The 18,354-nt window shown below is 54.5% G+C and overlaps 2 protein-coding genes across 3 annotated transcripts in view; one reads left to right on the top strand and one right to left on the bottom strand.

Annotated features, from left to right (window-relative positions):
* The first annotated feature begins 102 nt into the window (after window positions 1–102).
* PRRT1B (proline rich transmembrane protein 1B) lies at window positions 103–816 on the top strand. The gene is made up of 3 exons (XM_026049572.1): window positions 103–402; window positions 471–599; window positions 670–816. Exons 1-3 carry the CDS (start codon window positions 103–105, stop codon window positions 814–816), a joined length of 576 nt encoding a protein of 191 aa, XP_025905357.1.
* Window positions 817–3,402: 2,586 nt separating this feature from the next.
* Window positions 3,403–18,354, bottom strand: part of RAPGEF1 (Rap guanine nucleotide exchange factor 1) — a 76,864-nt gene continuing 61,912 nt past the window's right edge. Inside the window, exons 12-26 of one of the 2 annotated variants that reach the window (XM_026049385.1) lie at window positions 17,662–17,943; window positions 16,136–16,228; window positions 14,522–14,610; window positions 13,073–13,184; window positions 11,401–11,476; window positions 9,031–9,115; window positions 7,999–8,091; window positions 7,444–7,629; window positions 7,205–7,289; window positions 6,886–6,980; window positions 6,403–6,481; window positions 6,149–6,250; window positions 5,619–5,716; window positions 4,854–4,982; window positions 3,403–4,407 (exon numbers count right to left, since the gene is read on the bottom strand). In XM_026049385.1, the coding sequence (XP_025905170.1) occupies window positions 4,257–4,407; window positions 4,854–4,982; window positions 5,619–5,716; window positions 6,149–6,250; window positions 6,403–6,481; window positions 6,886–6,980; window positions 7,205–7,289; window positions 7,444–7,629; window positions 7,999–8,091; window positions 9,031–9,115; window positions 11,401–11,476; window positions 13,073–13,184; window positions 14,522–14,610; window positions 16,136–16,228; window positions 17,662–17,943 (1,755 nt within the window). In that variant the 3' untranslated portion in view covers window positions 3,403–4,256. The remainder of the gene's footprint in view (window positions 4,408–4,853; window positions 4,983–5,618; window positions 5,717–6,148; window positions 6,251–6,402; window positions 6,482–6,885; window positions 6,981–7,204; window positions 7,290–7,443; window positions 7,630–7,998; window positions 8,092–9,030; window positions 9,116–11,400; window positions 11,477–13,072; window positions 13,185–14,521; window positions 14,611–16,135; window positions 16,229–17,661; window positions 17,944–18,354) is intronic. The other variant, XM_026049386.1, reaches the window with a different exon arrangement.

Raw genomic sequence — 18,354 nt, 5'->3', positions numbered from 1 at the left:
GGACGGGGCCCCGTGGCCGTCCCGCTGCCTCCTGCCCCCCAAGGGCAGCGCTGGTGCCCACAGCAGCCCAGCCTTGAACCCCCCCTGCCCTCAGATCACTCCATGACGCCCCCAGGCCGCGGGGAGGGCGGCCCCATCCCCGCAGGGATCACGGCAGCCCCGGGGGGCGACGCGGCAGCCGCCTGGGAGCCACCGGGGAGCCCCCCAGGGCCGGGCGCCCCCACGGAGCCAGCGGCCGCCAGCACCGCGAGGGACCCGCGCGGGGACCCGCCGCCCTACACGCCGCCGGACCCCAAGAGCCTCTACCTGCTCTTCCCGCCGGCCGCGTCCCGGCCGGGCGCCCAGGGCGGCCTCCCGCTGCCCTACACCATCGTACGTAGCCGCCCGCTGCCCTTCGCCGTCGTACGGAGCGGCCGCCGCGGCCGTGGGGAAGGGTCCGGGCTGAGGCGCCCGCCGCCGCTCTCCCGCAGTGCAACGGGCAGCCGGGGGGCCCCGCGCCGCCCGCCGCGCCGCCCAGGGACTACGTGGTGGAGTCGGCGCTGGTCACCGTCTTCTGCTGCCTGTTCACGGGCGTCGCGGCGCTCGTCTACTCCCACGAGGTGAGGACGGCCGCGCGCGCCCGCCGCCGAGCCCCGCGCTCGTAACTGCCCCGCGCTCTCCCCACGGCAGACGCGGGCGGCGCTCCGCCGGGGCGACATGCCGCAGGCCAGGCGGGCCTCCAAGAAGACCCAGGCCCTGGTGCTCTTCAGCCTCTTCTTCGGGCTCTTCGTCTCCTTCGGTTGGGTCACCTACGTTATCATCGTTCTTTACGTGTGAGGCCGGCGCGGGGGGCTCGTCCCGACGCCCCAGACTGCCCGGGGCCGGGTTGGTGGCAGGACACAAGTCCTCGTCCTCGTGGGGTCTCTGCCAGCCCCGTGAGACACACGCGGCTGCTCCCGCGCCCGGGGAAGGCGCAGGATGCGGCCCCGGAGCTCCGTGCTGCCGCGCTGCAATCTGGGATCCCCTTCCCGAGGAGCATCCCTGGGGGCTGCACCGATCCCGGGATCTCAGGAACGGATCCTGGGATCCCGAGATGTCGCTCGCAGGACCGGCCGCCTCAGCCCAGCGACCCACCCCGTCTTCCTCAGTCCGCGCTGGAAGCAACGTGCAGAGCACGGGGCGCGCGGCCGCAGCCCCAGCCACGCTGCGCTGGGCCGGAGCACGTCCGCAACACCCTCCTAATTCATCATGCGAGAAAACGTTTTTAAGAACGATCTGTATCATCACTCCCACAGTAATTCTGCACAGACACGTGCTGTGCCGCGGCCTTTCTGCTGCTGTTTGAATAAAATGCAGGTGTTTCCACAGCTCGGCCTCCCCATGCAGCTGGGACCCCCCAGCATGGGTCTGCGGCAAAATTCGGGATAATTTCTTCCGTGATTGGGGTTTCCTTGGGCAGCAGCCGGTGCCGGCGGCCCTGTGCGCGGGGCGGGAGGCCGGGCAGCCCCAGAGCTCCGGCGGTGGCGGCCGCAGGGCCGCGCGGCTCCCCCGGCTCCCGCTCCCGCCGGCGGCTGCCGGCTGTGCCGGGGAAGGCGGCCGCGGCGCCAGGTCTGACCGGCGCGGGGGTTTCACGGCTCTCACACAGCGACAGTCGCGGCCCTGCACGGGCACCCCGGCCACGCGCTGTGCGGAGCAGGGACCCCCGCACCCCCGGGCGTCCCCTGGTCTCAGACCCTCCACGCGCTGGTTTGTGGGGCAAAAGCAGAGCAGAAAGGAGGCCAGAGGAGGAGTGAAAACCGGCAGAAAACACCAGGCCACACGAGCTCCAGAGGTGGATTCGATTGTCACTTTAATCCACAGACTGCTGCATGCACCGTAAACAGGGTCAGTAGGCAGGTTCGCTCCTGGTCTTTATTCCTCCCTCTTTTATATAAAAGTCACAGGTTGGACAGGTTTGCGGGGCGATGCCGCCGCCGGGACCCCCGCAAGGCCCGAGGCCGCCGCAGCTCCCGCGGGGGCTTTGGTGCTGCCACCACTCACCACACTCCTCAGGGGCCTAGGCTGGAGCACCGGTGACGTGACACGGCAGGGGCCGGCCGGCGGCTCGGCCACGCTCCCATCGGCCTCCTCACAAGCTCCTCTTTTCTTTTTTACTTATTTTTCTTGTTATTTTTAAATCATATTTACAAAGGACAAGCATTACCTCCTGTGTGGAAGGCTGCGGGGCCCTGGGGGATTGCAAAGGCTCTGCCGGGCACCCCGTGATGTGCGCTGCACACTCATGCCGTAGAAACCCACCGCTTTTCCAGGCTGCTCCCAGCCCGGGCAGCAAAGATGCAGCCCGGATCGATCCCTGTGTTGTCCGACGGGGATTGCAGAGCCCTGAGCTCCCCTTAGCTGGGGATGCCTCTGCGCTGGCTCTGCATGTGCCCCAGCCTGGCTGGTTCTGCGAGTGCTTGGCCCCTGCACCGGGTGAGGTTTGGAGCTGCTTCTGCATCCGTTGGGAAGCGGATGCATCCCGAGGGCCTGGACACGCCGCCGGCTCGCTGAGGATCCCAGGGAAAGAGCGGGCCAGGCCGTGCGGGGCAGGCAGAAGCCGCCTCTCTCCTGCCAATGGCACAAGCGAGCGGGAGGCTGAGCGGGGAGCAGGGCCGAGCGGAGCCGGGTGCATCCCGGAGCGGAGCCGGGTGCATCCCGGAGCGCACGGAGCGGTGCCGGAGGGGCTGGCGCGGCCTCTGCAATGCACGGGCAGCAGGAAGCCCTGCTTCCCCCCTGCTAAACGGAGCCTGCAACAACACGGAGCTGCTACTGAGAAATAAATTAAGGGTGTTGGGAAACGTCCCGCCCTGCCCGCGGCCGCCGGGGACCTGCCGGGCTCCCAGCGGAGCGAGCTCGGGGAAGAGCCGCGCGCAACGACGTGGTTCCGGCCAGGGCCTCGCAGGGCCCGTAAAAGCTACAGCACGCACTCGACAACATGATCACACTGTAAACAACGGGGAGGGACTGCAAGGCAGGGAGGCGACGGCCCGGCTGGGGCTGCAGTGCTGAGGACGATGGAGAGCGGAGGAAGGGGCTGGATAAGGCACCGAACAGGTCGGGGTTGGCCCCGCGCCGGCGGGAACGCGGGGCTGCCTGTGCCCTGCTGGCCCTGGGAATGGCTGTGCCGGGCACGGCGCCTGCTTGAGGCTTTTTTTCCCCAAAAAGAGAGGACCACAAAGCACCAAGGGTGACCAGGCGGCACCCCCCTCAGCCCCCAAACCCATTTGGCAACAACGAGAGGGGAGGGATGGGCTGGAGGGGACGGGGCTCCTTCCCTGCTGGCATTTCCAATCCCGGAAAGGCCTCCGCTAGCTCCTCTGCCTGGATCCTGCATCCCGCTGCCCCCAGCCTCCTTAATTCCAGCACTCGGAACAACATGGTCACCGCTTGTGAATTTTGACACATCTTGTTTTGCAATTCTTCTTTTCCTATAAATCCAATGCTTTTCAGACATGCATCAAAAAAAAAAAAAAATCCTCAGTGGCTTCTAAATACTAATATTTACAGTCTTATATACTACAGAATTTACTGTGCAAAAGCTAGTACCATCACTAAAAGGTAACGGGTTCACGGGACGGGTGAGCCACGGCACCTCGGCTAGTCAATATTTCCAGGGTTCAAGGGGATTATCGATGCTTAAATAACAAGACGTGAGAGGAGGAGGGGGATCCGACGGCTGGAGACGGCGGCTCCCTGCCCACCGTTTCAGTGCCTCTTCTGCATCTGCGCGCGGCGCCTTCGTCCCCATCGGAAGGCGAGGGAGACGGGGGGGTAAAATCCCCCCCCTGTAAACAAAACGAGGTGTTTGCAAGCAGAGCTGCTCCGCAGCCGGGGCAGCGCTCCCGTGCTCGTGTCGCGGCGCTGGAATCGCTGCGAGGCGCCGCTCCGAGCCACGGGACGACCTTGCGGGCGCTGAGCCATCGCTGTCCCTCCCTCGCGGGGGGCAACTGAGCTCGGGGCCTCCCCAGCGCCGGCGAAACACCAGCCCGGCGGCGTGCAAGGGGCTCTGCTCCCGCCGCGCTCGCTGCCCGGCTTCGGAGCCGACCGGAGGCGCGGAGGGCCGCGAGGAGGAGGAAGGTGAGCGCGGCGAGCGGCTCTGGCGCCCGCCGCTCACACACCCAGGGGCTGCTGCCGTGGGCGAGGGAGGGCCCGTCAGGCAGTACCGGGTCCAAAGAGCGACCCGCAGGGTCCTCGGCGCCTCTGCGGAGCAAGTCTCCTCGCTCGCACGAAGCCTCCTCCTAGGTTTTCTCTTCCCGCTCTGTTTTCCTCCTCGTGATGTTGCGCGGTTTGATCTTCAGCGACAGTTCCCACAAGGCCTCCTCGGCCAGATGGTCGCTGAAGTCGTTGAAGAAGGACACTATGTCGTCGTTTCTTTTGATGTCGTAATGTCTGCGGAACCAGAGGGAACACAAGAGCTGCCGTCAACCCAGATGCCACCCAGGAAGCTCTCCCAGCCTGGGGCCGCCCCTCCAAGGCACATCCAGTGCCACGAGCTGTCCTGCCCGAGCCAGACCCCTATGGCAGTGATGTGACACCAGGGAGCAGGGGGGTACATGCAGTGCCACCACCCTCATCCTGAGAGAGCGACTTAGACACGTGGCCTCTACACAAAAACAGCCTTAAGGGAAACCCTCCCTCACCAGGAGAGCACAGGAACCAGCAACGGCAAAAATAAGGAGGAAAAGCTGCTCTGGGAAGAGGAGGAGCGGGGAAACCTTACACACTTAAGGCTCCATCACTGTGTTGACTCCAGATTCCCTTCCCTTCTTCACTGCTGGCAGGTGCAACCCACAGCGGCAACGCCGAGCACCTCCGGCCCCCCTGGCCGCACTTACACTTGTTGGAAGCACCTCATGCTGTCCAGGATGTTGAACTGCTGCCAGCGCTTGGAAAAGTTCACTTTGCTGTCAATGTGATCTGGGTTTCCCAGGTGAACAAAGGTCAAGTCCTGCAGAATTAGGCCTCTGAAAGAGAAGAAAGGGTGACAGGCCGGGGAGGAGGTAAACAAGTCCAGAGGTTAGTCACGCACGGGCAGCACAGCCAGCCATAAGGCAGCTGCATATAATCTAATTGCCATCCTTAGGGTGGGATTTTAACCTTGAAGGGAACATCTCCTCCACACCCCTGCAGGAGGAAGTTTCTTCCTTCCAGGTTATGCAAAATGACTTTCCTCAGGTCGAGGCTTTGCTAGCAAAGCAGCCCGGCTTCCTCTCCCTCCCCTATTCACCTGCACAACCCTCCTGTGGTCCCCAGCACGTGAGATGCTGTGTATCTATGCAGCCTATATATGTCTCTTCCAATAGACTTTTTACCATAGAATTTTACCATAAACATTTACAAAAGGGAGCAGGATTCTCAGAGGAATGGTGGACAGAGAAATCCATCATTTTATAGCAGGGATACAACGCCACAGGGAAAGGGAGAGCATTGCCCAGGGATGTCACCCTGGTTTTCCCAAGTACAGGATGACTTGCACACGGGTTTGCCGTAAACACGTGGCAAACTGACGTGTTTCCTAGATCTAGGGTGAAAGTGAGTGTTTAGTGGAACAGAAGCTGTCGGGAAGTCACTTGGCAGAAGGAAGAGAGTCCCCAACTCACAGGTAAGGAATGCAGGGAGGCTCCACATCAGCCAGAGCGGCTCGGTAGGCTCGGAAGGACGAGGAGCTGTCGATCAGTGTGCAGTACTCAGCCAGGCCCTAGCAGAAGACAAAGCCCACGGTGGCAGCACTGCTACGAAAGCAGCCTCCTCAGCGACCTCCCCTCCAGAGACACGTGCAGGCTGGGGAGTTAATGCCACCCTGCAGACACCTCCAGTTGCTTTAATAATGTGAGCCCGACTGTGGACACAGAATGGCACCACTTTCAGCCCCAGCAAGCCTTCAATTTGCAGGGAGGGAGATGCTCTTCACTCAGCCTGTAGCTGTGCTGGCATTTCTGCTGCTGTCAGGATGCCCAGAAACACTGCAGGTTTCCAGCACCGTGGCATTTAACACAAGCAGAGAGCATTTTTCCACCTCCCCTCCACACTGGGACATCATCGAGCTGTTAAGATCTACCTAGATGTTTCATACAGGCTTTTTTCCCCTTTTTTTTCCCCCCTGAATATGTAAGTCCTTGCTGTTCCCTACCTCTGAGGTTTGCTTCTGCCACTCCAGCCTTCGGATGGGTGCAGAATCCAGTGCAGAAAGAATGGCCAGATAGGAATTAAAATTATTCAGCTTTCGTAAGTGCTGTGAAGAAGAACACCCAGTTACTCTAGAGATCTCCAAAGTCTTCTGGCAAGAAACAGCTCTGCTCACAGCAATGTTCCACACTCCTACCAGCCCTTCCCAGACAGTCAGTGAACAGTGTGTGTGATTCACAGCAAGAATCAAGCTGATACCTTCATAATCTTTATAAATTTCAGGAGCAGCCTCTCTCGGTCTTGGGCCTTCTCTTGCACCATAATTATTGAACGGACCCTGGAAGATAAAACAGAAAGAAGGATAAACCCACAGGGGCAGAATTCTGACCTCAGATTTCTTCATGTGCAAAATGAGTGGATAGACAATGCCTCCAACTGAAGTGCAGCATTTCAGTTGACAACAGAAATGGACTAATTTCAAGGATGTCCATGATGAAGTAACATCATCCTAAAGACTGAACTTGTGCCCTCCAAAACCCGCATGGTCTTCTATTACTGCCTGTGTTCTGGCTTCTTTGGAGAGTGTTTTGCATCTAGTCCCCAGCCAAAAATATACGCATGATGCTATTAAAAATTACAATCCTTGTAACAAGGGAACCCAACTCAAGGAGGAATCTATTGAACTCTAGGGCACTGGAGGTTAAGAACAGCTCAACATGACAGTCACTGCGATCTCCTTACCAGTAGGACATGTTATTAAAGTGCTCTGTAAACTGTGTCAGGTTGGGGCTCTTCTCTTCATTTTGCTCCTTTGCCCAAAGCAAAACTTCTGGTATCTGATAAGGAAGACACAGAGAGAGAGAAGTGGTAGAACACCACATTAAAACAGGATTTCTGCTTTACATTCCTTAGAGGCCATAGCCTTTTGCTGCCACAAACTCAGCTGTCTCCAGCAACACAAGAGGTGTGCCCGGAAAGCTGGCAGGGAGCAATACCAGAGATTGCAGAGGGTTTGTGTGGAAATCCCTGCCACCACCCTCACCCATCCTTGTCTCTCTACCTCAATTTTATAGAAGAGTTCGGCATCTAGGAGGGTCAGCTGCTCAGCTATTTCGTGACTGTGGAAATCGTGCAGGGTGCCCGGCCTGTAGGAAACAAGGATGCAACTGAGGGCTGAAAAACACGACTTGTTTTCTTTCCATTGTTATATTTTGGACTGTGAAAAGTGCTGCATCTGGACGTAAGCAATGCCTATCTCTCAGAAAGGTGCATGAGAGGTTTATGTGCACAACTCCTCACCTGGCTGCCACCCCACGAGCTGCAAGGGGCTTGGTGCAATTGGCGTATCTCAGCATGTTCTTCTGATCGACTTTATCAAGGATATTTTTGCGTAAGACTCTAGCGAGGCTCAGCTCCCCATTGCAGACTAGCCGGAACACCAGGTCCATCAGCAGCTTGAGAATTTCGTCTGTCAACTCCACTAAGCTGAGAAAAACACGAAAAGGCCAAGAATCAGAGCGATTTTGAGTTACGGAATTTGTATTTGTAGAGTCCTGTCACTCTTTCCCCAGAGCAGAACCAAATGACTGAAATTCCTCCTCTCCCCAGCAATTCTTCTACTAAAGAGATTCCTTTTGCACTGGTTATTCCTAAATCACAGATTCAGAGAGGACACACAGAGAACCTACTCTTTCAAAAAGGGGTTCCCTTGTGGCCATCATTGCCCCTTGGTCAAGGTAGAGGTTTCAGGTCCTCTCACAGATGGGGTTTAAGCAATGCAATGTTCACGGCTCGTAGACCTCTTTATTGTTATGACCCCGGATCTCCAACCCCTCAATGGAGAAGGCAACTCACCACAGCTCATCCACCACTCTCACCAGCACGAAGAAGGTGTTCTTACTGACTCGCTTCTTAAACGTGTCTGCGCAGTGGCAGAACTTCTCATATGTTGGTCACAAATTAAAGAAGCAACCTAGCATAGTCAGACTGACATCAGCACAACTAACAGCTACTGTGGGGAACATGAGAACAGCCAAATACTTGACTGAAACTGGTGTTCAGCTTCTGGGAGATATGGGACACTAACAGTGCTCTAATTAACCTGGTATTAAAATGCCACCAGGTGCAGGTAGCAGGGGTGTGAGGAGTTTTTACACCTTGCAGTATTCATGCTAGCAGAGCATTATGGCTACGGTGAAAGTTAATGAGCAGCTCTGCTCGACTGTGAACCCCCCACTGCTCTGTGACACCTCAGATCTCATCCCCAATTTGCTGCAAGGGGAACAGGACAGCAAAGGCTGAAAAACCTTGCACCAGGTGGACCAAGAGACTCAGGAAGTGGCCTGTGGGAATGCCCCAGCATGTCTCCAAAGCCAGAGGTCCCACTGCCAAGTGCTCCTCAAGGAGCTCAGCTGTGTCCTCGGCAGAAGTGGTGGCAGCAGGAGCGCGGGCTCCGCTGCAGGTGGCAGTGACGAGCTGTGACACGGGCAGGGTGATGTCAGGCTGCCTTTGCCATGTGCTTGCAGGGCCAAAGCCCAGGAGGCCTTTGCCCGGCCTGAACCGGGACACTGACCTGCTGGCAATAAGGAAGCCACCGCAGCAGGGCCAAAGGCAGGAGCTGCACGCAGGGCTGCTCCCCGTGAAGCAGTCTCCATACCTGGTGGGGATGCTCCCCTCTGCCTCGACCTGCTCCAGGTTTCCCACTTGGAGCGTGCAGGGAATCCTGGCTCAGCAGTGGGCAGGTTGGGTGCGACACCTCCATGGCAAGTGCGTAACCCACTGTGTTGCCAGCAGCCTTTTCTTGGCCTGAAATTCTTGCCAACTCCCTCCATGATAACTGCTCAGCCCTGACCCTTGAAGAGGCTGAACATTCGTGCAAAAGGATATCTGTACTGCAGCTTCTTGATGAGCTCTTCTGGGGTAATAAATGTCCTGTAGGTGGTCAGAAAGGCTTCACAGTACAGCACCAGATCTGCAGAGAAAGACAAGGAAGTGTCAGTCAAGCCTCCGTTAGAAAAGGAAACTCATTCTTTGGTTGAATCCAACCTCCCAGAAAGAGGAAGGGGACACAATGTGACAAAAAGGAGCTTTGCAGAAATGCTGCCTTGTTGTCTCTTACCAGCAGATGGACCCTTAGGCACAGCAGCAGCGGTGAAGCTGCCCTGACCGCAGTGGCCTGGCTGTTTCAAGCAGCCAGCCCTGCCTTTTAGCTTAGGGGCTCATGGAAGGGGGCAGTGAAAAACACCCTGTCTGTGGGTCGGAAACGTTTAATAAGAGGCCAAGGCAGAGTGTGCCAAGGGCTTTGGGGCTGCTCTAAAGGGAAGACTTTATTATGGGAGATGGGTGTTCGTTCCATGCTAAGTGCTTAGCGGAGAGCTAAGAACAGGGTCACTCTTTCCTCGTGCTGGAAATGACGACACGGTGCCACATCCCTGCTGCCCGGCCGCAGCGGAAGCCTCTTAGGGTCGTCCTGGTGCTGCCGGCCGGACACGACGGCTGGCGGGGGCTGTTGCTGGGGCTGGGGCTCGTGCCCTGTCCGCCGGGGCCATCCAGGCTCCATCCAGGGCAGGATGCCTGGATCAGCATGCCCGCGTACTGAGCATATGGAGCGTACGGAGACGCTTCCTCCTGCTGTGCTTCAACCAGAGAGCTGCTTTTAGTTAAGGACAACCGGAGCTAAGCTCTAAAGCCAGAGGTTGGGTGGTCATGTCAGAGGTGAGTCCCAGGCTGTGCCCGGCTGTAATCCCGAGCTCGGGGCAAGCGCGTGTGGCTGAGAGCACTTCGCTGACCATGGATTTTATACCTAAGGACCTTCTTCGATCCCTTATTCCACACAGCTCTGCTGCAAAACTCAAATGGACAAGAAGCATCGTGCAGCAGGGCGTGGAGCTGCATTTATTCTGGGTTCCCATCTGCCCAAAAGGCAACGTGAGGTAATACAGCTGGTCTGCTCTGGCACTCGAAGCTGCCAAGAAATTCATCTTTAAAGGGAAGCCTCTTAACTCTACCCCTCTGTGCAGTTTGGCTGATTGATTTACAAGCCCCAAATTCTTCCCATTGTGAGCTTAATTCATTAACCCTCTCAGTCACCCAAACAGTGGGCTAGCATAGCACAAATTCCTCCACGCTCCATTCAGCTCGACAGCTTGGCCCAGGATGGAAGGCTGCGCCCTGCGACTGTTCTGAGCAACGCACTGCTCAGATCTCCCTCCAGCCACCCGCTCTCCTTGCCCACGTTGCTCTGTATTGAAAACCTCGCTCTCTTGGGGCTTTTTTTTCCAGTCTTGAGAGGTTCTCTGCTGCTTTCACCTCCCTGTTTGCAACATCTGCAGAGCTGGTTGGTCAACGCACAGCAAGGAGCTGTCTTTAAGCAGCAACAGTGTGGAGGAACTTACTTATTCTGGGATACAAGAGTAAATCAGAGCTTCTCTATTCTATTTTCAGGTTTCTAAAAGGGGTATTTTTACCACCTTGACTTGTCTTTTTACATATCTATCCATAGCGTGATGAATTGTGCCCTTCTCCCTGCTATGTTCCCAGTTTTGGCCTTTTGTGCCTGGGCTGGATGCCTCACATAGCCAGACAAATATATCTGCCAGTGGAGGGGTTTCCTTTCCAGCCAAATGGTGCTGGTAAGCAGTTGCAAACACCTTATGCTACAGTAAAAAAGCTGCCATTTAAAAATACACATGGAATTTATTTCCCCTTTGACTGGTCAAGCCTCTAAAACAGCTGAGTGGTTCAGCAGGTTAGGGCATTTTGCTTTCCATCCCAGGAGATAGGGGGATGAGTTCTGGTTAAGGTCATCAGCACAAATGTGTGTGGCAGGTTGAGAGCTGCTCCTTGGGAATGCCACCAAGGCCACCTTTGTCACAGGTCTGGGAAAGGAGCTGCTTTGTGTGGAGGTGACCGGGTTTGGGGAGATAAAGAAGGGTTTTAACAGGTCACAAGAGGCTGTTTGCAGGCAGGGAGCTGCTAATGCAGCACTGTCACCTTCTCCATTGGCAGGCCTTGCTCTGCAGGTCTCAGCAAGGGCTTTAAGGGGTTAAAACCATCCCTGCTGCTAAGTGGAATGAACAAGTGCTTATCCAGATTACCTCTGTTTCACCAAAGATAAGCACAATCCCCCCCGCATCTCTCAGGATCATTAATGCCGTCCTCGGCAGCGTGGCCGAGCTTTGCAAGTGCTCACGCTACAGAGAATCAGCTTAAGAGCAGCCAAGGAGTCTGCAACTTGCTTGGGTGCATCCACTGTACCTTTCCTGTCGGTCTCTGTTGCGTGCACTAGTAAAATATCTCCGGACCCACCACGAACATCTGGCCCATCATCACCCTGTAACAAGAACAGAAACACATGACACGTAACCCCTGCTGCCTTTGGTCTGATTTGCCACCCCTGGGCTCCAAATTCAGTGTCAACGGGCAGAGCACACAGTGTTCCCAGCACTGCTCACAGCACAAGCTGGGACACAGTCCTAAGTGCTGGGCTAATCCTGCAATCTGAGGACAACATTCAATGTCCCAGGTGAGGATCTAGGCTAGTGCTCACTCGGGGTTGCTCACTGTGAAGTGCAGTGAAAGCTGAACCTTCTGCCCACCGAAGAAAGAGTAGAAATGTCCCAGACTCCCCGAGCTCCTAAAAGACTTAAAAGAGCAGGAATACTGTGTGAGTTGGCTCGAAGTGCACGATCACGTATCACAGCAGCAGTGGGGTGAAGGGTCATGCATCCGACTTCACTGCTTCTGAAACATCAAAACCCAGCAACTTAATTCCAGGATCTGGAAATACTTGGCTGGAGGTCACCTGAAGTGATCCAATAACCAGGAGCAGGAACCCGGGCTGCTAAGTGCTTGACCCCTGCCTTAACTGCTCTCTGAAAACTTTTGTTTTTTTTTCTAGCTACTGCATTTACTACTAAAATATGCAAAACTAATCTATTGCTTGGCCAGCGGTTCTCACGCTACCACAAACGGCTTACAGAACTGGAGCAGTTTTATAATGATTTAAATATGTTGACTGTAAATAAAAAAGTTAAGGACTAACACAGATGTGATGGTCCGAAATGTTCAGAAATCACCAATTCTAAAATTTATGTTAAGGGCATATTCATTCCTGCAGGGTAAATGCATTGACTAGAATCAATGTCTGGCTTCCCTTAGCAGTGTCTCTGTCATTTCAATATGCAAAGTACTGATAAAAAAAACCCAAGGATTTGCAGCCGTGGGGCAGCCACGTCTGAGACGTGATTTTATTGGGTCATCCTCTGGCAAGCCTCATGAAATACTATGAGAAATAGCTTCTTGCTCCCTTCTGTGCATCTCGGCTGACCAAAGAACACTCCTCGAGTGCCAGCAAATATATTCCCTCTGTTTTTCAGACCAGCCCCTGACAGTCTGAAAGGTTTGAGGCCTGCATCTTCCCTCTAGCTGCACATCAGAGACAGCTTGGCTCAAGAGGACAGCAAGCAAAGATGCCTGGGAGTGCACCCAAGGCTAGAAACCATTTCTCAAACACAGGAACAGTTACTTGGGCTGCTCTTCCAAAGCTGGGATCCGTAATATGATGTCCTACTGGGGAAAGCTGCTCAACCTGCTTTCAGACTGAAAGGCCAACACCATAAACCTCCACCTGGGCTTATTGTGTTTAGACTCTCAGGTTCAGGGGGGAGCAGGCTGGGAAAAGGGCACCACATGAGCTGGTTTTAGAGGGACATTGCACACTCTGTGAAGCCCACACTCGGTGCTGATGTTCCTTGCCTAGCACCTCACACTCTCACAGCAGTTTGCACATAAAGCTGTACGCTGTGTCTGCTATAATCTAGTTTTTCCCATTGTCTCAAATAAAATCTGATGCCTGTGCGCTCAGAGAGGTCAGATTTCAGCAGGTCGTAACTGAAGGAGTATGAAAGTGACCCCTGAAAGCACCTACCTCTTGCTTTAGCGTTAACCTCGACATAATTTCATTGTGGTCAATCAGGGACAGCTCGTCTACCTCTTCCTCCAGCTGTGACGATTCCAACGCATCTGGTGACTGCTGCTGCCTGGAAAAAAGGAACCAACCATCAGTGCCATCACCCGGAGAGGAGAGGAGAGGAGAGGAGAGGAGAGGAGAGGCAGGGTCCAGCCGAGCTCTCGGTGTTCAGACCTTCATTAATTTGCTCTGAGTACACAGAAAGTCTGGAGGTAAATCCTTTGCAAACAAGGCCAAATATCTAGCTCTAATTCTGTTGCTTTGTGTATCTCTTGGAAAGAAAAGAAGGATGAACCTTCAGGACCTAAAGACTTGACTTCGTGGATTTCTGGAGGATTTTACTATGACCTGCATGAGTATCTGCTTTTTTTAACCTGCCAAATTTTCAGTGCACACAAATCTAAGCCCTTCTTCAGATGCATAGAGATCAGGTATCCTGTACAGGCATGTCTTTTAGTCAGTTCACAACCCAGCTGCTACAGGGGGAGACCATCTCCCTTTCTTGCAGGAAGATACGGTGAAGAGCTCCTGCCACTTCTCCTTCTGCCCTGCCATGACCCTAGCACTCCTAGCCCAGAAGGGAAGTGCTCTTACGCCTGGGCACACGCTGTGCCTGGATTCCTTAAAAAATAAATAAATGAATGAATAAGTAAAATGCACGTGGCCTCCACAGCTTTCCCCAGCCACAGGCCCAAATCCCTTGCCCTGATCAGCATTTTTACTAGATCCTGAGCTTTGTAGCGCACTGCTGCATTGTCTTCTTCACTGCGGGGATTAAAACCCTCAAACCAGCTGTAGGCAAATGGGGGAGGGAAGTTGACTGTCACATACAGAATAATGCTCTGCCTTATTTTCGCTTTAAAAATTCAACTGAAGAGCAATCTTTAGCAGCAGGGAAGCACTCACTGCACTCCTACTGAAGCCCATCTGTTACAGTCTGCACCTCTTCATTTACATAGACAAACGATAGCTAAGAGCATTAGAGGGGATATAAAGGCTCCTGCTTCGGGGCCTCAGCCAGTCACTAACTAGCAGAGTTAGGAAGAAATTCCCTTCTGGAAGACTATTTCCCAACAGCAATACAGACTTCTCCCGCATGCTTTCCTGGAAGCCGGAGGGACCAGCCAGTGTCAGTGACAGGAAAGTCAATTACAACTAACCCAGGCTGCATTAACCCTTGCATTCCTGCTAGATTAAGCATTGCCACCTTGCTGGATCCTCCTTGTCCAGTGGGATCCCACCAGGAGCACAACACAGTGGGCTCAGGGTCTAGAGAACTTCAAGACGGTTGAATGCAAAACAGGAGGCAACCTAAGGGTTGGTGCACAGAGAGCTGGGCTAAAAGGATGTCAGCGATAATCTGCATGCTTGGAAGGCTGGCTGGATGGGGCAGGGAGTCAGGCTCACCTTTCAGCACCGTCTTTGCCTTCCTTCCCCATGGCACTGCTATTTGAAGTGGAGTCTTTGGAGTGGCCGTCTTTGATGGAGGGAGATTCCTGCAAAGAGAAGGAAGTTTTTCATTACTACATGGCATTTTGCACCACAGCTGGTCTTGCATTCGCAGCCTTACTGCCTATAAATGGCCCTTTACTGTAAATTCCACCACAGTGGTTAAAGATTGATGCAAGTTAATGCCAAATGCCAGGAAAACACAGAAGTTAATTAGACAGGAAACTTGGGACCATCTCGGGAGACTAGTGTAATTAGTATTGTTTGCTTTTAACATTGTGTAAATGATGCCCAAAGTTACGACACAAGTCAGCTGCTGTCTTGGCTTTTAACTCTTTCATTGCCCTTTTTCTTTTCCAGCCCTTGCTGTTGAACTACACTTGCCTTAGGCTTTAATCAGTGTGGTCAAAGCCAGCCCTAAGCTCTCCAGTTTCAGTTCCCCTCCTAGTTACAATCCCCAGAAGATGAGATGCTCTTAGTGGGTGGATGCAAGCGGACTTTTCTACCTCCCTCCATTCTCTCCTGTCCCAGGAGTTATGCAACGACGCATTGTTTCCACTCCACAATCCACTGCTGGGGGAATGATGCTAACTCAGAAAAGCAGAACCACCTGAGCCTGTCGCGTGGAACAGCAGGTAGAGAGCTCAAAGCAAACACAGGCACAGCATTTTAAACCAGCCATTCATTAAGAAGGAAAACAGGCACGAATGGTGGCCAAGGGGGCTATTAATCTAACAGTGCTAGAGTTCGGAGTGATTTAACATCATGCAGAAGGAAACCTAGCGAGAAGACAGAACTGCAACCACCTACATGTTACCCAGATTCAGCACTGATGAGTTTAGCTTTCTGTGGATTTCTTCCCAACTCTGTATCTGTAAAGCACTCGAGTTTCATAGTAAAGAGCCCTCCAGCTGCTGTGCAAAAGGATGGGCCTGCCCAGATGTGTCTCCTCAAGGGAATCCAGGGGAGCAGTTTCTCTTGGGCCACTAAAGTTTTGGTGAACATCCTGCAGGGCTGTGTCTTCCACGGTGCAGGTAGGTGAGGAAGATCCCCACAGCAGACAACCTTCTGCTCTTATTCTCCCCGGGATGGCAGGAAGATGGTGCCTCCTGCGATGGATACACCCTGTCTGCTGCAGGAAATTCCTGGTACATGAGCGCTGCGCCAAGGAAGAGGCATTCTCTGATTACAAGGCTAAGCCAATTACTTACTTTGAATCCAAACAGCGAAGGAAAAAAATAAAAATTAGAAGCAGAAGGCTTGTTTTATTAGAACAGGAAAGCCAAAGCAGATGCACGTACAGACAGGGCCCCCAGGCCTGGCCAAAGAGCACAGCTTTGTGGAACAGGAACCGCAGGCAAGCAGCTCTGACGGCAAAGCGCAAGGAAGGGTGGAAGGAGAGGCCGTCCCTACGTCCTGCCGGGCTCGGCAGAGGCTCGAGGCCGGGGCCGTGACACTGCCACCAAGTCCCCAGCGCAGAAGAGGCCGGTGGGAAGCGCGGGAGCCCCTGCGGGGACGCAGCATGCACCGAGCAGCCCCTTCCCCGGGCCTGGCCCTCTCCACATTACTTACTCCTTCCGAGGGAGGGAGTTCCCCGTTGCTTTGGCCAGAGGAATACAGATTGACGTATTCACCCTCACCAGCCTCCTCACTGGCGTTTTCACTCTAGGGGAGACAGGACGAAAGGAGATACGTGATGTTGGGGCCAGCCCTGGACGTTAGCGGGTGAGGGATAGGCCCCTGCGCGGGGACAGATGCTGCTGCTGCCTCCTAACAGGGACCCTTTCCTGCAGCTCCGCGCCCAGGCTCCTGCACCGGCCTCTGATGCTGCGCGCTCTGTTTTCCGCTTCTTGGGGGCTATCCGGGAGGCCGTGGGCTAGAGCGGGACAGCAGCAGGGGCTGCTTCGCAAGAGCTGCCACTGACGCACTGTGTGAAGGCACAAAACGCACGTGCAGACCTCAAGGAGGAATGACAGAATGGTTGGGGTTGGAAGGGACCTCTAGAGATCATCTGGTCCAACCCGCCTGCTCCAGCAAGGACACCCAGAGCGCATGGCACAGGGTGGCATCCAGGTTTGGAAGATCTCCAAAGACAGACTCCACAGCCTCCCTGGGCAGCCTGCACAGTAAAGACGTTCTTCCTCACGTGCAGACAGAACTGCCTGGGTCTCAACTCTAGGATACAGAAGCTGAAAATACAGTGCTTATCCTGCCAACCCTGCAGGCCAGAAAAGACCAAATGTGTCCCCAAACCACACTACAAAGCACAGCCTACAGCTCTAACACCAGCCTAAACCAAACTCAGGGGCAGTTGGGCTCAAACAAGGACCCAACACAAGGCAGACACCATGACATGGTCACGCGTGAAGCTGTGAGGAGGCGACTATCTCCTTGACAAAGCCTTTTCCTTTCCTTTCCTTTTCCAAACTGTGGCCAGAGCTACTACCATGGCTCGTGCTGGTGGCCCATCGATGTGCAAAATACACCAGGGAACTTCAAACTGGAGTGTCATCCTGATACGACACCTGCCTAATGCCACCAACACCTGATGCATCCCCGCAACATGCACGGCCACCAACACATGACTACGACCGCTGGTAACGGAGAAGAGCAGGAGAAAGCAACAGGTTTATTGCACAGCAGAGCACAGAGCTGGGCTGATCTGGGCCGCTCCAGGGGCTCGCGAGTGCCGGAGCAGGGAAGCACAGGAGAGAACCCCGAATGCTGGCAGGGCAGTGACTGCAGGCTGAGAAGCAGGGGCAGAGGCAGCCTTGCAAGTCCTTCCCTTCCTTCTGCAGATCTGTACTACGATGCATCCAGGGAGCTACAGCAATCCCTTTTCCTCTCCCTTTCACCAGCATTTGACATTCTAGTTTTCCTCCGTATGTGCTAATGGTTTCTCAGACCCGCTTGCGTTCTTCATTGTTTAGTACACAGCATTTTTATTAAAAAGAAATCACCTCTCTGTCTTCATACACGTGCAGAATCCTAACCCCATCGCATTGAGCTTAAGCGTGCATTAATGCAAGAGACATTTCTTTACAAACAAAACCAACCAGCCTTGCATTAAGGTGCGTTATCTCTTTGCATATTCTCACCGAAGGCGTCTGGAGAGAATCAGCGAAAGGGGTTTCAGAAGGAAGGCAGACAGGAGCATTCCCGTTAAAGCTGCTCTCCTGAGAAGAGGAGTTTGGCACATCCACAGTGCTGGGTGACGGGCCGGCTGTGCTTGGCACCGCTAGGTCAGAGCTCTGAGACGGATGCACGGGCGGAAAAGGAGGGGTGGAGCAGGACGAGGAGGTAGAAGACAGGAAAGGAGGGATGGAGACTTGGTTGTGAGGCACAAAGTCCTGGGAGTAGGACCTAAACACAGACTTGTACTGCGGCACGCGGAGGTGCACAACACAAAAACAAGGAAGATGGGGGAAAAAAAAGGGAGAAAGACAGACAAAAGAAAAAGAAATTAGATTAACAGCAGCTTAGCAGTGACAGCACAAGATAATTCTAACAGCGGCTCCTCGCTGTTGAGGGGCGAACCTGCACAGGACATTATTTTATCACCAGAGCAGCACTCGCTAGCTGGGATGGCAGCCAGTTTCTCCAGGGCAGGGCATGCTCTTGCACAAAAGCAGCCAGGGTGCCCATCTCCCAGCAGGCAGGGAAGGGGCTGTGGGGTATCTCGCTGCAGGTACCCGAGGCAGAGAGGGAAAGCCGGGAATTTCCACACTGCGAAGGGCAAAACTGCACCCTGAAAATCATGTGAGGGTGTGAGAACGTGCAAAAGGATATAG

This window comes from Nothoprocta perdicaria, unplaced genomic scaffold, assembly GCF_003342845.1.
Source record: "Nothoprocta perdicaria isolate Ctin4 unplaced genomic scaffold, notPer1 scaffold_6, whole genome shotgun sequence".
Taxonomy (NCBI): Eukaryota; Metazoa; Chordata; class Aves; order Tinamiformes; family Tinamidae; genus Nothoprocta; species Nothoprocta perdicaria.
The sequence above is the reverse complement of the archived record's forward strand: the minus strand, read 5'-3'. Positions and strand labels throughout refer to the sequence as shown.

Coding starts and splice junctions, on each gene's coding strand:
- PRRT1B (XM_026049572.1), top strand. CDS start 103: ATGACGCCCCCAGGCCGCGGGGAGGGCGGCCCCATCCCCGCAGGGATC. Junction 403..470: donor GCCCGCTGCCCTTCGCCGTC/GTACGGAGCGGC, acceptor GCTCTCCCGCAG/TGCAACGGGCAGCCGGGGGG. Junction 600..669: donor CGCTCGTCTACTCCCACGAG/GTGAGGACGGCC, acceptor TCCCCACGGCAG/ACGCGGGCGGCGCTCCGCCG.